The following is a 19,718-nucleotide window of genomic DNA, read 5'->3' on the forward strand; positions in this document are numbered from 1 at the left end:
TATTATAAAAATTTAGAGTTAAATAAAAGATGATAAAATATTTATTTTTATTTTATTTTAATTTTATTAAAAATTTAATAATTATATTATTTATAATTTTATATTAAATATTTTTTTAAAATTTATTATTTTTAATTTAAATTTAAATTTTTATTTTTTATTTTATTAATATATATAAAAAATCAATCGGATAGAATAAAATAAAAAATTTTAGAATATAAATAAAATTAAAATTAAAAATATTTTTCAATTTACAAATAAAATTAAATTAAATTTTGTTCTTACCGGGCTGAGCCGAGGTATAGGTCGCTTCTTCTGGTAAGGTCGGCAAGATCCCAAGATACGTCCCGGACTTCGTCGGTAAGAGAGAAGTGGAGGTGGGTACCTGCAAAGGCACTCCGACGCTCAAGTTAATAGGTGAAAAGTATATGAGGAGTTTTTCTCAGAAAGATTGCATACCTCTTTCGTTTCTGTCCTTTGCTTTTATATAAATTTGGATTGGGATGACCGTTTTGTCTAAGTTGTAACGTCTGAGGTGAGCATTAACCGCATGTCCGACGTTATGGAGATAAATGCTGATTATTGCGAATGTTCGGCCATTATTGTGGGTGCGTTACCGAGCTATAATTCGTAACCGATCTTACTGGTCATATCACAGCCCCCAAGCTTAGCCTGGCTTTGAGGAGACGGGTTGAGCTTTTTTGCCGGGTTATAGCTCGGTGTATGGAGCCCCCAGGTCAACGTGGCTCACTCAGCAGTATTTATTATTATTTTTTTTTTTAGGGATTTCAAAATGTAGTAGTGTAGGGCCTGTTTTTATTGGGCCTTGTGTATAGTTATTATGATTTGGTTCAACTTCCCAAGTTTGTTCATAACCGTTCAAAGTGGGTGTTGATGTGTGGTTTGGATTAATTGATGGAACTGAAAAGTTCATTTAATTAGTGGCTTGGAAGGAGGGTGGCTTTTCTGTTTTCCTGTTTAAGTTTGAAGCTTCAGTTTTTCATAGAAGCATGAGTACTAGAGGTTAGTAAACCTTCTCCTACTTTTTCGTTTGTTAAATTTTCTTGGGAATGGGTGATAAAAAGAAAAAGTTTTTACCCCAAATCGAAAGTTTTGAGGATTATAGTTGGGTTGACAGGGACGTGCACATTCGAGGCTCACTGTTTTCTGACGTTGAGAGTGTCAACAGGGTAAATCTGGGTAGGATAGCTAGGGCTGGGTTTCGGCTGGAACTGTTGCCATGCAACCGGTCGGATCGTGTTTTTCATAGAAGGAGCGATTTTCAGAGTTTTTATATGTATAGCTGTGTCATGGAGGAGTTGCGAGTGAAGCTTCCCTTTACTAGTTTCGAATGTAGTGTTTTGAAACAACTGAACTGTGCGCCCTCCCAAGTACATCCTAATGGTTGGGCTTTTATTAGATGTTTCCAAGGTTTGATGGATTTCCTTGAGGTTAAGCCGGATTTAGAACTGTTCTTCTGTCTGTTTCAGGCTAAGGGGGTATGGAAAGGTGTATGGATTAATCTGAATAGTACTCCAGGGTTTTCGGTTTTTAAACTTTATAAATCTTCTTTTAAGGATTTCAAGGAAATGTATCTGAAAGTGAAATCTGTTGATGAAGAATTTCCTTTTTATATTGATGAAAACTTGGGGGAGAAATTTCCTATGTATTGGTGTTGCCATCCGCAACACATACTCGGCCCCGAGTTCATAAATGGTGAAAATGAGTGTATAATTTCATTTCTGCTAGAGATGGTTGAGAAAAGTGGTTTGATTTCTGTGTCTGATTTACTTCCTTGGGAGGAAGATAAGGGTTCTGTTATAGAATACTTTGGTAAGGTTTTGAAAAACTGTTTCTTAATGTTATGTTTTTTTTTTTTTTTTTGATTGCCTAACTAAATAACTGTTCGGTGTTTTCAGCTGGTGCTTTTCCAGGGGTGACCGCATCTAGCTTAAGGTCTCGATTTAAAGCAAAAAACTTTGAGGGTTCGTCGTCTAATCAGGATAAGGCTGATGGTGGTGCCGAGGTTAATCAGCCCCCACCGAGGAAGAAGGCAATTGTTTTTAAGAAAAGGAAGACAGATTCAACTTTGTCGGGAGATGTGCAAGGTAAGGATGAAAATGTTCGGCTGGATGATTTATCAAGTTTTTGGACGAAGCAACAGAGGTTACACGTATTTGAAGAGGAAGGCGAGAGCTCGTCTGTGTGGAGCCAAAAGTTTCCATTCAATATTGTTGCTGATGAAGTCGTTCAGACTGTGACGGACGTTAGGAGAGTAGAGGAGGTTGGGGATATAGGTGTGGATCAGTTTTTGCAGGTATCTGTTGTTCTTGTTTGTTTTTTTTTTTTTTTACTGAAATTTGATCTGTGGGTACTTAGGTGTTGGGGTTTCGGCTAGCTTGCATTGGTCGTAGCCAAGAGAAAAAACATAGGAAGTCGGCTGGCGAAGTTTCGCAAGTTTCTGAATTGAAGGAACAACTTTTGTTGAAAGAAACGAGCATAGTTGATTTAAAGAAAAAGCTGTCCGAGGTTGAAAATGAACTAAAAGTCCAAAAAGAGTGTTATGAGGAGATTGCTGGTCTGCTAAAGAAAAAGGAAAATGATTTGTCGAGTTTGAGTACTCAGGTGATTGAGGTGTCGGCGAAGATGAAAGATCTTGAGAATCGTAGGGAAGGAGATGTGCTGGATGCTTTTGCTGAGGGTTTTCAACGGGCTGTAAATCAGGCGAGGTTTTTGTGTCCCGAAGAAGACTTTTCGGCTATGGATCCCGGTAAAGTGATTCGGGATGATAAGCTTGTTGATGATGAAGAGGAAGAAGGTGGTGACAATAACTGATATTTTCTTTTTAGATAAGAAAAGATTTTTTGTTTTGAATTGGCTTATTATGACTGAGCAGTAATATTTTGTATAAGTATTTATCTATCAGAAAACTGTTTTGATTGGGGTTTGTTTGCTTTCCCCTCCGTGTATTTTGCTGCCTTTCGGATGGCTTTAATGACAGTTTGGATTTGCGCATTCGTATAGTAATAATGCGACTTTAGATGTAATCTGTTTCTCCTTTAAAGGAGTGTAATGTGGTCTGGAGTAAGTCCCATTCGGAGAATGAGTTATCAGTTTTATTAAAGTGAAATGCAAATTACAATGTATTAACAGCAGTACCTGTGGAATGTATAATTTTTTCAAGGTAAGCCAGCCTCGTTAAAACCTTCACGAGCAAAAACCCTTTGGGAAAAATTCTCGTGGTAGGAAAAAGAGTACTGGCCTGCTGATTTACTAACTGTAGTAGCTCTTTAGGGAGCCGACGTTCCATGTGCTAGGAAGTTGAGTGCCATTAATGTCTTCCAACTTGTACGCCCCTCTGCCGAGGACTTCAGCTATTTTGTAGGGACCATCCCATGTTGCAGCAAGTTTCCCATGAGAAGGAGGTCGGCGGGTTTGTTCGGTTTTTCTGAGTACCAAGTCACCAGTGTTAAAGGTCCTCGGTCTTACTTTCTGCCCATATCGTCGGCTGAGTTGTTGTTGCAGTGCTCGGTGTCGAATAGCTGCTGTTTCTCGTATTTCCTCGATTAGATCGAGCTCTGCTTGCCGAGCTTGGTCATGCTCTTTGGCCATCGTTCGCATGGAGCCATGTGAGACTTCTATGGGGATCATGGCTTCAGATCCGTATACCAAACGGAATGGGCTTTCTTTAGTTGTTGAATGAACGGTAGTATTATATGCCCATAACACTTCTGGTACGAGCTCGGCCCATAAGCCTTTTGCATCGTCTAACTTTTTCCTTAAAGCCTGGAGAATAACCTTATTGGCTGCTTCTGCTAATCCGTTTGACTGTGGATGTTCGACTGAAGAGAAATGCTGTTTTATTTTAAGATTCTGCAAAAAAGCTTTAAAACTTTGGTCGATAAATTGACGGCCATTGTCAGTTATAATATTACTCGGTATGCCAAATCTGCATATTATGTTTTTCCAAATGAAGCTTATCATTTGTGCGGATGTGATTTTTGCCAAAGGTTGTGCTTCAATCCACTTGGAAAAGTAATCAATTGCCACTACCAAGTATTTTACCTGTCTTGGAGCAGTGGGGAAAGGTCCTAGAATATCGATTCCCCATTTTTCGAATGGCCAGCTTACCGTTGAATGATGAAGATGTTCTGCTGGTAGATGAATGGTCGGCGAATGTCGCTGACAATTATCGCATGTTCTGACCTTGTGTTTGCTATCTTCCCATATCGTTGGCCAGTAGAAACCGGCTCGAAGGATTTTCTGTGATAGGCTTCGAGCTCCAGAGTGTATTCCACAGATTCCCTCGTGTGTTTCTGATAGTACAAGTTCGGCATCTGCCCTGTTCAGACATTTTAATAGAGGTCGAGAGTATCCTCGCCTGTACAGGTTATCATTTAACAGTGTGTAATATGAAGCCTGTCTTCTAAATTTAGCCTTATTGTCAATGTAGCTCGGAATTGTTCCCGAACGGAGGTATTGAATGTAAGGTTGTTGCCAATTTTCTTTATCAGCAATGTTTAGAACGTTATGTGTGTCAATGCTCGGCCTATCTAGTGTTGACTGTAGGAGGGTAGTGGTGTTTGTCTGTGTAGTTGCTAATTTTGACAGAATATCTGCTCTATGGTTTTGTTCCCTAGGAATATGAATGATGTCTATTGTTGAAAAATTTTGTAACAGTTGATGAACAATATCCAAGTATTTTAATAAGATCGGGTCTTTTGTTTGAAAGGTGTGGTTTACCTGCTGGACAATTAATAATGAATCACAGTAAACTCTTAAACTATCAATATGTAGATCGGTTGCTAACCTGAGCCCTGCGATGAGGGCTTCATATTCGGATTGGTTGTTGCTGGCCTTGAATGAGAATCTGAGGGAGTGTTCGAGCACTATCCCATCCGAATTTTCGAGTAGTATTCCAGCGCCCGCGCCTTGAGGGTTGGAAGCCCCGTCTACAAATAAGGTCCAGGTCGGACTTGATGTGTCTGAGCATGGTTCTGTAAGCTCGGCGATAAAGTCTACGAGGTATTGGGACTTGACCGACCCTCGTGGCTGATATTGAATGTCAAATTCTGACAACTCGATAGCCCACTTAATTAGTCTTCCTGCTAATTCGGGTTTTGAAAGAACCTGCCGCAAAGGTTGTCCTGTTCTGACGATGATTGTGTGACTTTGGAAATATGGTCGGAGGCGTCTTGATGAGAACAGTAGAGCTAAGGCGAGCTTTTCCAACCTTGGGTAGCGAAGCTCGGCGTTTTGTAAGGACTTGCTCACAAAATAGACTGGCTGTTGGTTCCGATCTGTTTCTGTTACAAGTGCAGAACTAATAGCATTGTCAGTGATAGATAAGTATAAGTATAATGGCTCGCCGGGTGTAGGCTTTTGTAAGACAGGGGGTTTTGAAAGAAACTCTTTTAATTTCTGGAAGGCCAGCTCACAGTCCTGGTTCCATTCAAAATGTTTTGTATTCTTTTTTAAACATTGAAAGAAATTTGACGATTTAGGTGCTAAGCATGGTAAAAATCTAGATAAAGCGGCTAATCGTCCTGTTAGCCGTTGGACCTCTTTTACTGTGGATGGGCTTTGCATGGCGAGTATTGCTTGACATTTTTCTGGATTTGCTTCAATTCCTCGGCTTGTGAGGATGAATCCGAGGAATTTTCCTCCCTGCACTCCAAAGGCGCATTTTTCTGGATTTAGCCTCATGTTGTATCGCCGGATCTGTCCGAAGATTTCAGCTAGGTCTTGAATATGAGAGTCGCCGAGCTTTGTTTTGGCGACCATATCATCAACATAAACTTCTATATTTCGGCCGATTTGCTGCTGGAAAATCTTGTTCATTAGCCGCTGATATGTGGCTCCTGCATTCTTTAGACCAAAAGGCATGACATTATAGCAATAATTTCCGTTTTCAGTTATGAAAGCCGTTTTTTCCTGGTCCATTTTGTGCATAAGAATCTGGTTGTAGCCAGAGTATGCGTCCATAAAGCTTAAAGTACCATAGCCACAAGAGTTGTCAACCAGTGTATCAATACAAGGGAGAGGGTAAGCATCTTTTGGGCATGCTTTATTCAAATCAGTGAAATCGACGCACATGCGCCACTTACCGTTGTTTTTTCTTACCATAACCACATTAGCGAGCCATGTTGTAAATCGGATTTCTCTGATGAAGTTTGCAAGAATGAGCTTTTGTACCTCGGCAATTGATGCTTGTCGCTTTTCGGTGCCGAGGTTTCTCTTTTTCTGGGAGATCGGCCTAGCTGCTGGATTCAGTGCCAATTTGTGTGTTATAATAGAAGGTTCTATTCCTGGCATGTCAGCGGAGGTCCATGCGAATAAGTCGGCATTCTCCTATAGGAAGCTTGTCAGATTTTTCGTATCTTCTGGAGTCATGGAAGTACCTACAAAAGTAAATTTTAGTGGATCGTCTTTTAAAATGATTTTTGTCAACTCCTCGTTTGGCGTAGGCCGGTCCTGAAAGTCGGCCCGTGGGTCAAGTTCGGATATTGTTATCTGTTCCGACTTTATAGAGTTGACATGTGACTGTCCGACTTTTTTGGGTGGCTTTAGGCTTGTGTTGTAGCATTGCCTCGCCTCCTGGAGATCTCCGTGAACTGTAGCTATGACATTGTCCTGCACGGGGAACTTAACACAGAGGTGAACAGTAGAAACAATTGCAGCGAATTTGTTTAAAAATGGTCTGCCTAATATAACGTTGTATGGGCTAAGACAGTCGACCACAAGATACTGAATATCCTGTGTTTTGTGTAATGGTTGCTCACCGAGTGTGGTTTGTAACCACACTGATCCGAGTACAGGAACTCGTTCTCCTGAAAATCCAACCAGGTCTCCCATGTATGGCTGCAGAATGTTGTTACTCAGCTTCATCTTTTCAAAGGTGGTGAAAAATAGAACATCTGCACTGCTTCCTGGGTCGAGTAAAACTTTCTTCACTATCAGGTCTCCCAGCTGAATTGAGATGACAACAGGGTCGTCTAGATTGACATCGGCACTGTTGAAGTCGGTTGGTCTGAAGGTTACTTCTGAAATGTTCGTCGGCAGCCGAGGATGGCTTGGGGCATCTGTAATTGCTAGCATAGCCCTGTAAGTACGCTTTCTGGCTGAGCTTGTGTGTCCTCCTCCAGCATAGCCCCCTGAGATACAGTTTATTACCCCTCTAGGTTGTGCCGGTGCTTTGTCCTTTCCTTTTGAGGAGGTGCCAGCTGCTGATGCGTCTGGTGTGGGGGTAGTGTTTTTCTGCATCTGCCCTGCAATAAATTTATCGAGATGTCCTTGTCTTGCTAGCCGCTCGAGGAGATCTTTGGCGATGATACATTCGTCGGTGGTGTGTCCGTGTTTCTGGTGAAAGGTGCAATACTTTGATCTGTCGACGCCCTTTGACTCGGGGTAATTGCCAGCTTTGCGAGGAGGCTTGATTAGTTTGGAATTTAATATCTCCTTTATGATATCATCCCTTTTTGTATTGAATTTGGTGTATGAGTCATATCGTGGAACCGGCTTAAATGCTTTTCTGCTATCCCGAGGTTTATCGTCGTCCTTATTCGTTGCCGATCTTTCCGTTTTCCTTGCTTGTCTGAGTTCTTCAACATCGATCTGACCCTTAGCCTTTTCACGAAATTCGGCTAAGGTTTTTGGCTTGGTTACTGCAATAGTTTCTTGGAATTTGCCAGGGCGAAGGCCGCTTTTTATGGCGTGCAAATGAACTTCTGGATGGAGGTCGGGAATTCTCATGGCGACCTTTGTAAAGCGGGTGATATAGTCCTTCAGACTTTCTTGTGCTCCCTGTTTTATGGTCGTCAAGTAATCAGAATCGTGGAGATATATTGCGGATGCTGCAAAATGATCCTCAAATTGGGCGGCCAGCTCCTGAAAACGAGATATCGAATCTGCAGGCAAAGAACAGAACCAGTCAAGTGCAGGACCGTCTAAAAAAGATGGAAAACATCGACAAAGAATTGGGTCAGATGCACCGTTAACGATCATGATAGATCGGAACTTCTTGACGTGCTGTTTTGGGTCACCCAACCCGTCGTATGGGGTTAAAGTCGTCGGCAGAGTGAATTGTCGGGGGAGTTGGAAGTTCATTATATCTGCTGTGAATGGTCCTGCCGAGTTGTCGGGTTGTTCTTCTTCGTTATCGGGTTGGGTTTCATCATGGCGCGGATTTTCTTCATTGTCGCTCTGCGGCGTCTCGGAGACATGAGTTCGTTCGTTATTTTCATGATCGTGATTTTGATGCTCTAGGCGAGCCTGTTCTAATTGTGCGATTTGGTTTTGCATTCTCTGGTTTTCCTCTGCCATTCGCTGATTTGCTTGTTGGAGTTCAGTCACCATCCTCAGAAGTTCGGATGGTGTTGGCGGGGGAACGTCAGCCATGGAAGTGTATGTAATTTTTGGGGCCTGCTACGAATGATATTTTTTAGAATTCTTCGGCCCCACGGTGGGCGCCAATGTTCTTACCGGGCTGAGCCGAGGTATAGGTCGCTTCTTCTGGTAAGGTCGGCAAGTTCCCAAGATACGTCCCGGACTTCGTCGGTAAGAGAGAAGTGGAGGTGGGTACCTGCAAAGGCACTCCGACGCTCAAGTTAATAGGTGAAAAGTATATGAGGAGTTTTTCTCAGAAAGATTGCATACCTCTTTCGTTTCTGTCCTTTGCTTTTATATAAATTTGGATTGGGATGACCGTTTTGTCTAAGTTGTAACGTCTGAGGTGAGCATTAACCGCATGTCCGACGTTATGGAGATAAATGCTGATTATTGCGAATGTTCGGCCATTATTGTGGGTGCGTTACCGAGCTATAATTCGTAACCGATCTTACTGGTCATATCAAATTTTAAAAAATTATCAACTTGTAAATAGAATTGAAATAGAATCTAAATCCTATCTTACTTTACATAGTGCGGTACTACGTCAAACAAACACTTTGGCAATATAAATATATAATAACCTCAATATGAAAATAAGAAACCCGTGCGATCTTATGCTCCCACAGAAAATAATACCCTCCTGAAAGGTTAATGCTCATCTATGTGGTTGAACATAAAATCATCCTAATTAAATCTAATGTAATTTTTAGGTTGAACAATCATGTGTTGTTCTTTTCAATGTAAAATTAAAAGTAGAAAGTCATCAATTAATAATTTAATTAAATATATTAAATTATCTAATAATTTTTAATTAACAAATTCACATAAAAGTATTTACTACCTATTGAGTTTTTACCAATTTTTATATCTATAAACAAAATTTATTTCAAAAAAAGAAACTTAAAATAATAAATACTGTATTAGGAAGTTTAATACATGAGAAACCTGCTTGTGGGATTTGATTTAAATGTAGCATAAATTAACTCCAACATTATTACTTTGTCCCGATAATATTAATTTTATTTTATTTTTAATTTAATTTTATTTTATTTTTTAAATTTACATGTAATTATGGCACATAAAAAATAACTGTATGTACATAAGATCATTTCACCTTATAATCCAATGGATCCCACATGTTATTATTGTATCAAGACAACAATTATTGATCCAATGACGCTAACTTACGTTGAACTGGGGACATCATTGGTTCTTCTTAGAACTATTTAAGCAAATAAATAAAGAAAGAAACAATAACCTCCACCCAACTTAGAATTATAGAAGATGCAAGAACAAGAAGCATCTTGTGTAGTGGCTATGATGCCAAGTCCTGGCATGGGACACCTCATCCCAATGATAGAATTTGCCAAGAGACTCATCCGCATTCCGCCATAATAATCTAACTGTCACCATCATCATCCCCTCCAGCAACCCTCCCTCCACCGAACAAACCACCCTCTTCCGCTCCCTCCCCACTGCCATCTCACACACCTTCCTCCCCTCAGTCTCCCTCTCTGACCTCCCTTCAATCACCAACCCAGAGCTTGGTGTCGCTCTCACCGTCCTCCGCTCCCTCCCTTCCTTCCGCCGCACCCTCTGTTAGTTAATATATATGCTGAAAATAATATTTTCAAATGTAAAAGATTTGTTAGTATATTTTGTTTGTTTGTTAGATTATTCAGCTGACTAGTTTGTTAGGGCTAGCTAATATATAGTTTGTTATTCCTTTTGTTTTCATACCTTTTGCACAGCTATATAAACCATATAGCATAGTGTGAAGTTCTTATGATGTATTATTCAATTGGAATCAGAAAATTCATCATCACAACACTCCTCTCTCTCTCTCGGTTTTTTCTCATTCATTCTTTTCTTCCTCATTCTGCTGCAGCCATTTCACTAGCTACTAATAACTCTTTTTCACTTTCTCCATTTATTGTTAATTTGCTACTTAAGATTGATACTATTTTACATGGTATCAGAGCTAAGTTACATCAATGGCGAGAAACGAAGAAAACAGCTCAAATGCCAATACTCAAGTAGATTCCGCTGCAGATTTCGAACAATTCACAGCGTTTATGCGCCAGTTCTCGCAATTTCAAGCTCAGCTCAACAAATCGAACTCTTCTTCTCCAATCTCTGACCCCATCAGCCCGTATTATCTTCATCCAAGTGAAAGCCCAGGTACGGCTTTGATTCCGCTTCAGTTTACTTCTCAAAACTACTACCAATGGTCACACGATATGTGGAGAGCACTCAGATCGAAGAACAAGGTGAAGTTCTTAGATGGTTCAATTCCAAAACCAGCTAAGAATCAACCTTTGTTTGAAACTTGGGATCGCTGCAATAACATCTTGCTTTCATGGCTCAACCTCTCGCTCTCCCCAAAAATTGCTAAGAGTGTGATGTGGATTAGCAATGCCTCAGATCTGTGGAAGGAATTGAAGAATCGTTACTCACATGGAGATGTCTTTAGAGTTGGAGAATTGAAAGAGGAATTCTACACTATCAGGCAAGGTGATTTAACTGTTACTTCCTACTTTACCAAATTGAAATCTGTTTGGGAAGAATTAGAGAACCTTCGTACAATCCCTAGCTGTATAGCTTGTGTTAATGGCTGCAACTGTGGATTAAAAATTATTATTAGGGATTATGCTTCTGAGGAATACGTTGTGAAATTTCTTAGAGGTCTGAATGAGCAATACTCTGCTGTGAAATCTCAGATTATGTTACTAAAACTTTTGCCTGATATCAATGCTGTTTTGGCAATGCTAACTCAACAAGAGAGGGAACTAAGTTCAGATTTCTTGGATACAAAGATAATCACAAATTCTATGGAAGTACAACATCAACAAAGAGGTAGTTATTCCTCAAGAGGCAGAGGAGGAGGTCGAAGTGGTAGCAAGGGAAACACTACTCAGAAGACTTTTGGTAAAGGATACACTTCCAAATTATGCACTTACTGCAACATAATTGGGCATTTGGTTGAGAATTGCTACAAGAAAAATGGTCTTCCTGCACAGTGGAAGCAGAAAAGTGCAAATCACATCAGCACTGAAGGTGAAATTGAAGATTCAGGTGCTGGTGGTGACATTACTGATTCTGGTTAAGAAGAAGGTGGTAATGAAACTGCTCTTGTCTTGACTCCAAACCAGAAGCAAACTTTAATTGCACTTCTCCAGCAACCACCCATGACAGCTTCAAGTAGTGTGAATCATATCACTTCCTCAGCCACCTTAACTCAACCAAAAGGTAGACATATTTTGACTGCATGTTTTACTAAAACCTCTTGGATACTAGATAGTGGTGCTACTGATCATGCCTGTTATCTTCAAGATTTTTTTAAAATTTTTTATCATATAAAGCCTGTTTTGATTAATCTACCTGATAGATTTAAGACCTCTACGAATATTTGTGGAACTGTGCAATTGTCAACTTCTATAATCCTTACCAATGTTTTATTCATACCTAACTTTAAATATAATTTAATTTCTGTTTCCAAGCTTACTAAATCATTACATTGTGAATTTAAATTCACTGATTCTTACTGTGAGATACAGGCACTTTCTTCATTGAAGATGATTGGGCAAGCTGAGATGCAAGGAGACTTATATGTGATGAATGCTGAACCTATAAAAATGCCTTCATTAGATTTTAGGATACAATCTATAGCTCTTAGTGTGCAGCAAGATCTAGGAACTCTTTGGCATGCTAGACTAGGTCATTTACCTTACAGCAGAACGATTACTATGCAAAAAAGCTTTTCTTTTATTGATTGCATTACTTCTTCACATGTTTGTGATTCTTGTCAATATGCTAGATAGAGAAAATTACCTTTCACAACAAGCAATACAAATTCTGAAAATGCTTTTGATTTATTGCATATTGATATTTGGGGACCTCTTTCTATTCAATCAACTTCAGGTCATAAATATTTTCTAACTATAGTTGAGGACAAAACTCGGTTCACATGGATTTATTGCATGAAATTGAAATCTGAAACTAGAAAATTGGTTCAAGACTTTGTTCAACTTGTGCAAACACAATTCAGCAAAAGAATTAAGCGAATTCGAACTGATAATGGTATGGAATTCAAAATGGACTCATTTTATAGTTCAAAAGACATAGAACATCAAACTTCTTGTGTTGAAACTCCACAACAAAATGGTGTTGTGGAGAGAAAGCATCAACACCTGCTGACAGTTGCAAGAGCATTATTATTTCATTCAAATGTTTCCAAATGTTTTTGGCATTATGCTGTGCAACATTCAGTTCATTTAATTAATAGGTTACCTAGTGCCTTTTTGAACAATACAACTCCATATGAAGCTTTATTTCATTCAAAACCTGATCTAAATGAGCTTAAAGTTTTTGGTTGTCTTGTGTTTGCTTCAACACTTACAGCTGGTAGGACAAAACTAGATCCTAGAGCTCGAAAGTGTATTTTCTTAGGATCCAAGTCAGGAACCAAAGGTTCTATTTTATTTGATTTAAATACAAAAGAAATTTTTATCTCACGAAATACAAAATTTTTTGAACACCATTTTCCTTTTAGATCTGTTCAAACAACAATTGGGACTCATGCAAAATCAAATTCTCACCCACAACACTCTTTTAATCCAACAGATTTTGATCCTTTTCCTGAATTACAATTGCCTTCTGCATCACATTATGAAGATATTATCCATACATCATCACATCCTAGAATTACTTCTGATGTCTCTAATAACAATAGCTCTCTTTCATCTTTGAATAATGACATTAGTAAGAATTCTACATCATCTGCATATGCATCATCCATTCATGAAAATAGTGATAATGCTACTGTCCTTATGCCTCATGTTGATCACATTCAATCTGAACCAACTCAGCCTGCCCTAAGAAGGTCTGAGAGGGATAGAAAACTATCCTCATACCTTAAGAACTTTCATTGTTTCAGTATGGCATCACATGAGGATCCCATCAATGCTGTTCGTTCTTCTTCAAACTCTAAGTACCCTTTATCACACCATTTGTCATATGCATCTTTCTCTCCAAAACATCTAGCCTTCACTTTTGCACTTATAAATAACCCTGACCCGAAGCACTACTCTGAGGCTGTTATGCATGATTGCTGAAAAAAGGCTATTGATGCAGAACTTGCTGCTCTTGAGCAAAACAAGACCTGGATCATCACTTCTCTTCCTCCTGGCAAGAATGCAGTAGGTTGTAAATGGGATTTTCGCACAAAATTCAACCCAGATGAGACAATTGAAAGACATAAGACTCGGTTAGTCGCTCAGGGGTTCACTCAAACTCCAGGTGTTGGTTATATTGACACCTTCAGCCCGGTTGTTAAAATGAGCACAGTGAGAGTTCTCTTAGCAATTGCAGCATCAAAGAATTGGCATCTTCATCAACTTGATGTCAATACCGCCTTCCTTCATGGAGATCTCCATGAAGATGTTTATATGAAGTTACCAAAAGGGTTGAAGTGTGATAATCCCAAGTTAGTTTGTAAATTAGAAAGATCTCTTTATGGTTTGAAACAGGCGAGTCGTCAATGGAACATCAAACTATCTAATGCTCTAATTGATTTGGGATATATTCAGTCAGAAAATGATCACTCTTTATTCATCAAGTCCACTAATGTTAGCTTCACTGCTATTTTGGTCTATGTCGATGATCTTGTGTTAGCTGGTGATGATCTCTCGAAAATTAAAGCTGTCAAACGCTTCTTGGACAGCAAATTCAAGATAAAGGATCTTGGTATTTTAAAATTCTTCATTGGTATGGAAGTAGCAAGGAGTAAAACATGGATTGCTCTTTATCAAAGAAAATACGCTTTAGATTTGATTAATGATTGTGGCTTACTTGGAGCCAAACCTGCCACTACACCCATGGATTATACTACATCTTTGTCAAGAAATTGTGGCTCTCCTCTACCCGATGCTGCTATTTATAGAAGGCTGGTTGGTCGTCTTCTTTATCTCACTAATACCAGACCTGACTTGAGCTACCCTGTAGGCTGTCTTACTCAATTCATGGATTGTCCCACTGATGTTCATCTCAAGGTAGTTTATAGAGTGATTCGGTACTTGAAACAGTCACCAGCATCAGGTCTTTTCTTTTCTGCCTCTAATTCTTTTATTCTCTCTGGATATACTGATTCTGATTGGGGGGCTTGTAAGGATACTAGAAAATCTATTACTGGTTATTGCTTCTTTCTTGACCAAACTCTTATATCTTGGAAAAGCAAGAAGCAAACAACAGTCTCTAGATCCTCTTCTGAAGCTGAATATCGAGCTCTAGCAAATGGAACTTGTGAACTTATATGGTTGCTAAAACTTCTAAAAGAATTCAAGATTTCTCCTCCCTTGCCCGTTGATATATTCTGTGACAATAAATTTGCTATATATATTGCCTCAAATCCAGTTTTTCATGAACGGACAAAGCATGTTGAAATTGACTGTCATGTAGCTCGTAACAAATATAAAGAAGGAATTTCAAATCTTCAACATATTGCCTCTAGTGAGCAGCTGGCTGATTTGTTTACAAAGCCTCTTGCACCGGGACCCTTTTCCTACTTGCTATCCAAGCTGGGATTACTTGATCTACACAAACCAAGTAATACCAGCTTGTGGGGGGATGTTAGTTAATATATATGCTGAAAATAATATTTTCAAATGTAAAAGATTTGTTAGTATATTTTGTTTGTTTGTTAGATTATTCAGCTGACTAGTTTGTTAGGGCTAGCTAATATATAGTTTGTTATTCCTTTTGTTTTCATACCTTTTGCACAGCTATATAAACCATATAGCATAGTGTGAAGTTCTTATGATGTATTATTCAATTAGAATCAGAAAATTCATCATCACAACACTCCTCTCTCTCTCTCTCTCTCGGTTTCTTCTCATTCACTCTTTTCTTCCTCATTCTGCTGCAGCCATTTCACTGGCTGCTAGTAACTCTTTTTCACTTTCTCCATTTATTGTTAATTTGCTACTTAAGATTGATACCATTTTACACCCTCCTCTCCCTCTCCTCCACCCACCACCCACCACCATCTTGCCGCCTTCATCATCGACTCCTTTGGCTTAGATGCGATTGATATCGCCTCAGAGCTTCACATTCCTTCTTACATTTTCTTCACCTCCTCCGCGATGGCTTTGTCCTTATTTTTACACCTTCCCTAATTGGACCAAACGGTCCAGGACAACTTAAAGGATCTCACTGAACCGGTTCAGATTCCCGGACACGTACCAGTTCATGGAAAAGATTTGTTAGTGCCGATTCAGGAGAGAAATAATGAAGCCTACAATTACATTCTTCACCTGTCGAACCGGTTCAAGATGACCCAAGGAATCATCAGTAACAGCTTTCCAGAACTTGAACCGAAAACCTTTAAGGAACTGCAAAAGGGTGAACCGGACATGATTCCGGTTTACTCAGTTGGACCGATGGTGAACGTAGACCAAACTAATGGGACTGCCGACAAATATTTAACATGGTTGGATGAGCAGCCACGTGGCAGTGTTTTATTTGTATGTCTTGGTAGCTGGGAAACCATATCTAGTGCTCAAACTCATGAGCTTGCTATTGGACTAGAGAATAGTAAACAAAAATTTTTGTGGGTTGTCAAACGTCCTGACAACTTAGCAAATAGTACCTTTTTCAATGATATTGATGCGCAAGCCAACCATCTTGATTTCTTGCCTGAAGGATTTGTAGAGAGGACTAGAGGAATGGGCCTCGTAGTGCCATTTTGGGCTCCACAGGCCCAAATATTGGCCCATAAATCTATTGGGGGATTCTTGACTCATTGTGGTTGGAATTCTATACTCGAGAGTATAGTTAATGGAGTACCGATGATCGCATTGCCACTTTGTGCGGAGCAAAAGATGAATGCGGTTTTGATTACTGAAGATTTCAAGGTGGCAACAAGACCAAAAATCGGTGAGAATGGGTTGGTGGAAAATGAAGAAATAACTAGGGTTGTGGAGAAGTTGATGGAAGGTGAGGAAGGGAAGAAGCTTAGTTATCGAGTGAAGGAACTCAAGGATGCAGCTTCCAAAGCCCTAGGAGAAAATGGATCCTCAACAAAGCAACTTTCTGAGCTGGTTTTTATGTGGAAAACTCCATAGATATCACATTATATTTATTGATGTTGATTTAATAATTTTCCCTTTTTTTTTTCCCTCTTTGTACAATTAATTGTTTCAAGTCTATATATTGCCAACTTTGGTACTATCTTTTTTTGGATTTAAGCATCCCCGCTCCATGACTAAAGGTTGGCAAACGGGAGAAAATCTGTTGGGTTAGCTTGCGTAACTCACTAAAAAAAATGAGAGTGGTTAAAAATTTGAGACTACTGTAATAAAAAAAACTCGCATAACCAGCCCTCTTTAATAATTTACGGGTTTTGGCGGGACGAGAACAGATTTATCCAATGAACTTTTAGCTTTAAAATAATAATTGAATTTAAAACGTTATTTTTGTGCTTGTATTTAAAATATTTATATTCGTTTTATTTTAAGTTATAATTTTAAATATGTTTAATTAATTAAAAATTTGAATAATATAATGTTTAATATATTTTAGACAATATTAATTTTATTCTTTTGTTTTAGAAAACTTGGTTAACGATGATGTTTAATCTTTGAGCATGCAGATGATTCACTTGACAAAACCTACTTTAAATCAGTTAGCTCTAAAATATTTTCACATGTGTTCACTGCCCAGTAGAATGCCTTGATTCTCATACTGAGGCTATGCATGCATAATGGGCATTGGGCAATGGCAAAGGCTTGGTTTGAGGTTAGAGTTATTAAAAGAAAGACGGTTCTTTTTTTTAGGCTTGAATATTCTAATTTTATCATCGTCAATAATTCGCAAGACGATGGAAATGGGATGGTACTTCATACATAGTAAAAATATCTGGGTTCTTTTCAACATTATTGATCACAAGGTTTAGTAAGGAGTTGCATCAGAATGAGATCTCGTATTGCTTTGAAGATTTTAATCGATTGAGTAACATGAACAATTTATTGAATAAGAAAAATTTCACATGTCTTTGAAAATTTAATCGATTGTGTATCGATTTCAATCGATTGAATTTTGGAAAAACTATAAATTCAATAGATTATTTTGTGCATCCAATCGATTGACTATCTAACAAATATGATTTCACAAACCTATACAGATGTAATGGATTAAGGATTAAATTCTAATTGATTAGTATTGTCAAAATATTTATTACGATTAATAATGAAAGATCTAATTTGTTATTGTTTTTGTTTTTGATTATCAATAAACATAATAGATGAATGATAAAATAATAATTTATAAAATAAAAAAATAAATTTTATAATTAAATAATATATAAAGAATTAATTTGTAATTAAAATTAAATAAAGACTATTTAACGGTTATTAAAAAACTTAAAAAATATATTTTGTTATGAGACTATTTAATGATCCAAACATTCTAAACCATCGAATACAGTGTCCTCTTTACTCTTAGAAAGAAATTGGTAAAAAATGAAATTAAATGACAATTTAGTTTTGATTAAAGAGTTTAATTTTTATGCATTTACAATATATATACAGTCGTGTAACTATATCATTCTTTTGGATGACTATTCACGCAATTAATATAAAAGAATTATTTTTACTAATGTGATATTACGTAATTAAATACAGTATATATAAAATTACTTTACTCTCTCACAGCATATCAAAATTAATTTTTTAATTAAAATAATAAAATTCACGTACAATAAAATTATAAATTTAATAATAATAAAATTTTTTTCTCAATTTATTAATTTACTTATTTTAGAGAATTTTGTCATAATTATATTTGCATTTAAATTATTAAAAATTATATTGCATATAATTAATAGTTGTACACTTGTACTCACATTATCATGAAAGACATTTATTTTAGCTGCAACGATCTCTCTTAAGATTTATTTAACAAATGTACAATCCAGCAATTTCGTCTTAAAAATCTTAAATCATGGGACCATTATACATAAATAATTGCTATAGTGTCTAAAAATATTTGTCTAAACTTATCAAAAAAAATTAAAATTTAATATTTAATTTTAAAAGAAAAGTTTTAGGTGCAAACACCGCTGTATTCTTTCCGCCTTATTCTTCAAAAATGCTGACCTTGATTTTGGGGGGACTTAGATGGTGGATATAGCTTCTCATGCTAAAACTTACTTTATAAATTATAAATTTATAATCTTCGATTCCATTTATTATTTTTCTAACTAAATTGGGCACCCAAGAGTTCCTTTATGGGTACAGCTTTCAAGGGATGAATGATTTCGATCGTGATATTTTGTGTGTATAGTGTATACATTATACAATGCGACTCAAAAGTCTCAACTTCTCAAAGTGGGGGCACTAGTGCACTACCACTAATTGCACCGCATGACAAGACTTGCAGTTGCAACGATCAATATATATAATTGGAAAATTTTCAAATATTTTTAAAATATCGGTAGTAATTTTAATTATTAATTAATTAATATATATTATATATTTTTTATAACTGAAGTTAAATATTAAAATTGCTTAAATACTGATATTTTTAAAATACTTAAATTTTTTTATAGGATATATTCCTTTTTATATGCATAATTTTTGAGAATTTTGATTTTAATATTATGATAGTTTAAAATAATTTATATATTTATTCAATTACATTTTTAAATAATTACTAAAGTTTGAATGTAAAAAAAAAATTGTTTAACATAATAATTAGATATATTGTAAAGTTTTTTATATTAAAAATGCTGTACTAAAATTAAATTAATTTTTAATAAATGTAAAAAGTAAAAAGATACTTTTTTTCAAATATTACCGAACATGCTAAAATATTTTTCTAAATAGTTAGAAAATATTATTTATGTTTCCAACTCACTTAGCTTTTTCTTTTATGTTCAAAATTAAATCATTCTTTTATTATTAAATAAATTGTGAGACTCAATCAATTTAAATGTTGTATTTCATTTCATGATAGAACTATATATACAGTGGATTAACTTGATTAAAAAACATAATCAATTTGGGTTGATCGAGTGGTCAACTCATTCATCCCGTCAGTAACCCATTAGTCAACGACAGACCCTTAAATGAAATTTAGATTTGCGACACCCTAACATCTCTCAATCACATTATTATCCATTAAAATACGATTTTTCACAGAAAATATGAAAGTTCAATTAAAAATAAAATATAAAAAAAATTAAAAATTTTATTTTAAAAATAATTATTAATTTGCCATATTAAAATCAATAAATAAATATACATATGAATATTAAATAAAAAATATTAAAATAA

At 36.9% G+C, this 19,718-nt stretch overlaps 3 protein-coding genes and 1 pseudogene across 3 annotated transcripts; 2 read left to right on the forward strand and 2 right to left on the reverse strand.

The window, feature by feature from the left end:
* Positions 1-988: 988 nt before the first annotated feature.
* LOC130975822 (uncharacterized) lies at positions 989-2,835 on the forward strand. The gene is made up of 3 exons (XM_057900554.1): positions 989-1,023; positions 1,920-2,284; positions 2,380-2,835. The coding sequence occupies exons 1-3, from the start codon at positions 1,011-1,013 to the stop codon at positions 2,833-2,835; spliced, it is 834 nt and encodes a 277-aa protein (XP_057756537.1). The 5' UTR covers positions 989-1,010.
* Positions 2,836-3,273: 438 nt separating this feature from the next.
* Positions 3,274-6,315, reverse strand: LOC130975823 (uncharacterized). The gene has a single exon (XM_057900555.1). It carries the CDS (start codon positions 6,313-6,315, stop codon positions 3,274-3,276), a length of 3,042 nt encoding a protein of 1,013 aa, XP_057756538.1.
* Positions 6,316-6,351: 36 nt separating this feature from the next.
* Positions 6,352-8,397, reverse strand: LOC130975824 (uncharacterized). The gene has a single exon (XM_057900556.1). The coding sequence runs from the start codon at positions 8,395-8,397 to the stop codon at positions 6,352-6,354; it is 2,046 nt and encodes a 681-aa protein (XP_057756539.1).
* A 1,275-nt stretch (positions 8,398-9,672) lies between these two features.
* LOC130975825 (hydroquinone glucosyltransferase-like) lies at positions 9,673-16,508 on the forward strand (annotated as a pseudogene).
* The last annotated feature ends 3,210 nt before the right edge of the window (positions 16,509-19,718 follow it).

This window comes from Arachis stenosperma, chromosome 4, assembly GCF_014773155.1.
Source record: "Arachis stenosperma cultivar V10309 chromosome 4, arast.V10309.gnm1.PFL2, whole genome shotgun sequence".
Lineage (NCBI taxonomy): Eukaryota > Viridiplantae > Streptophyta > Magnoliopsida > Fabales > Fabaceae > Arachis > Arachis stenosperma.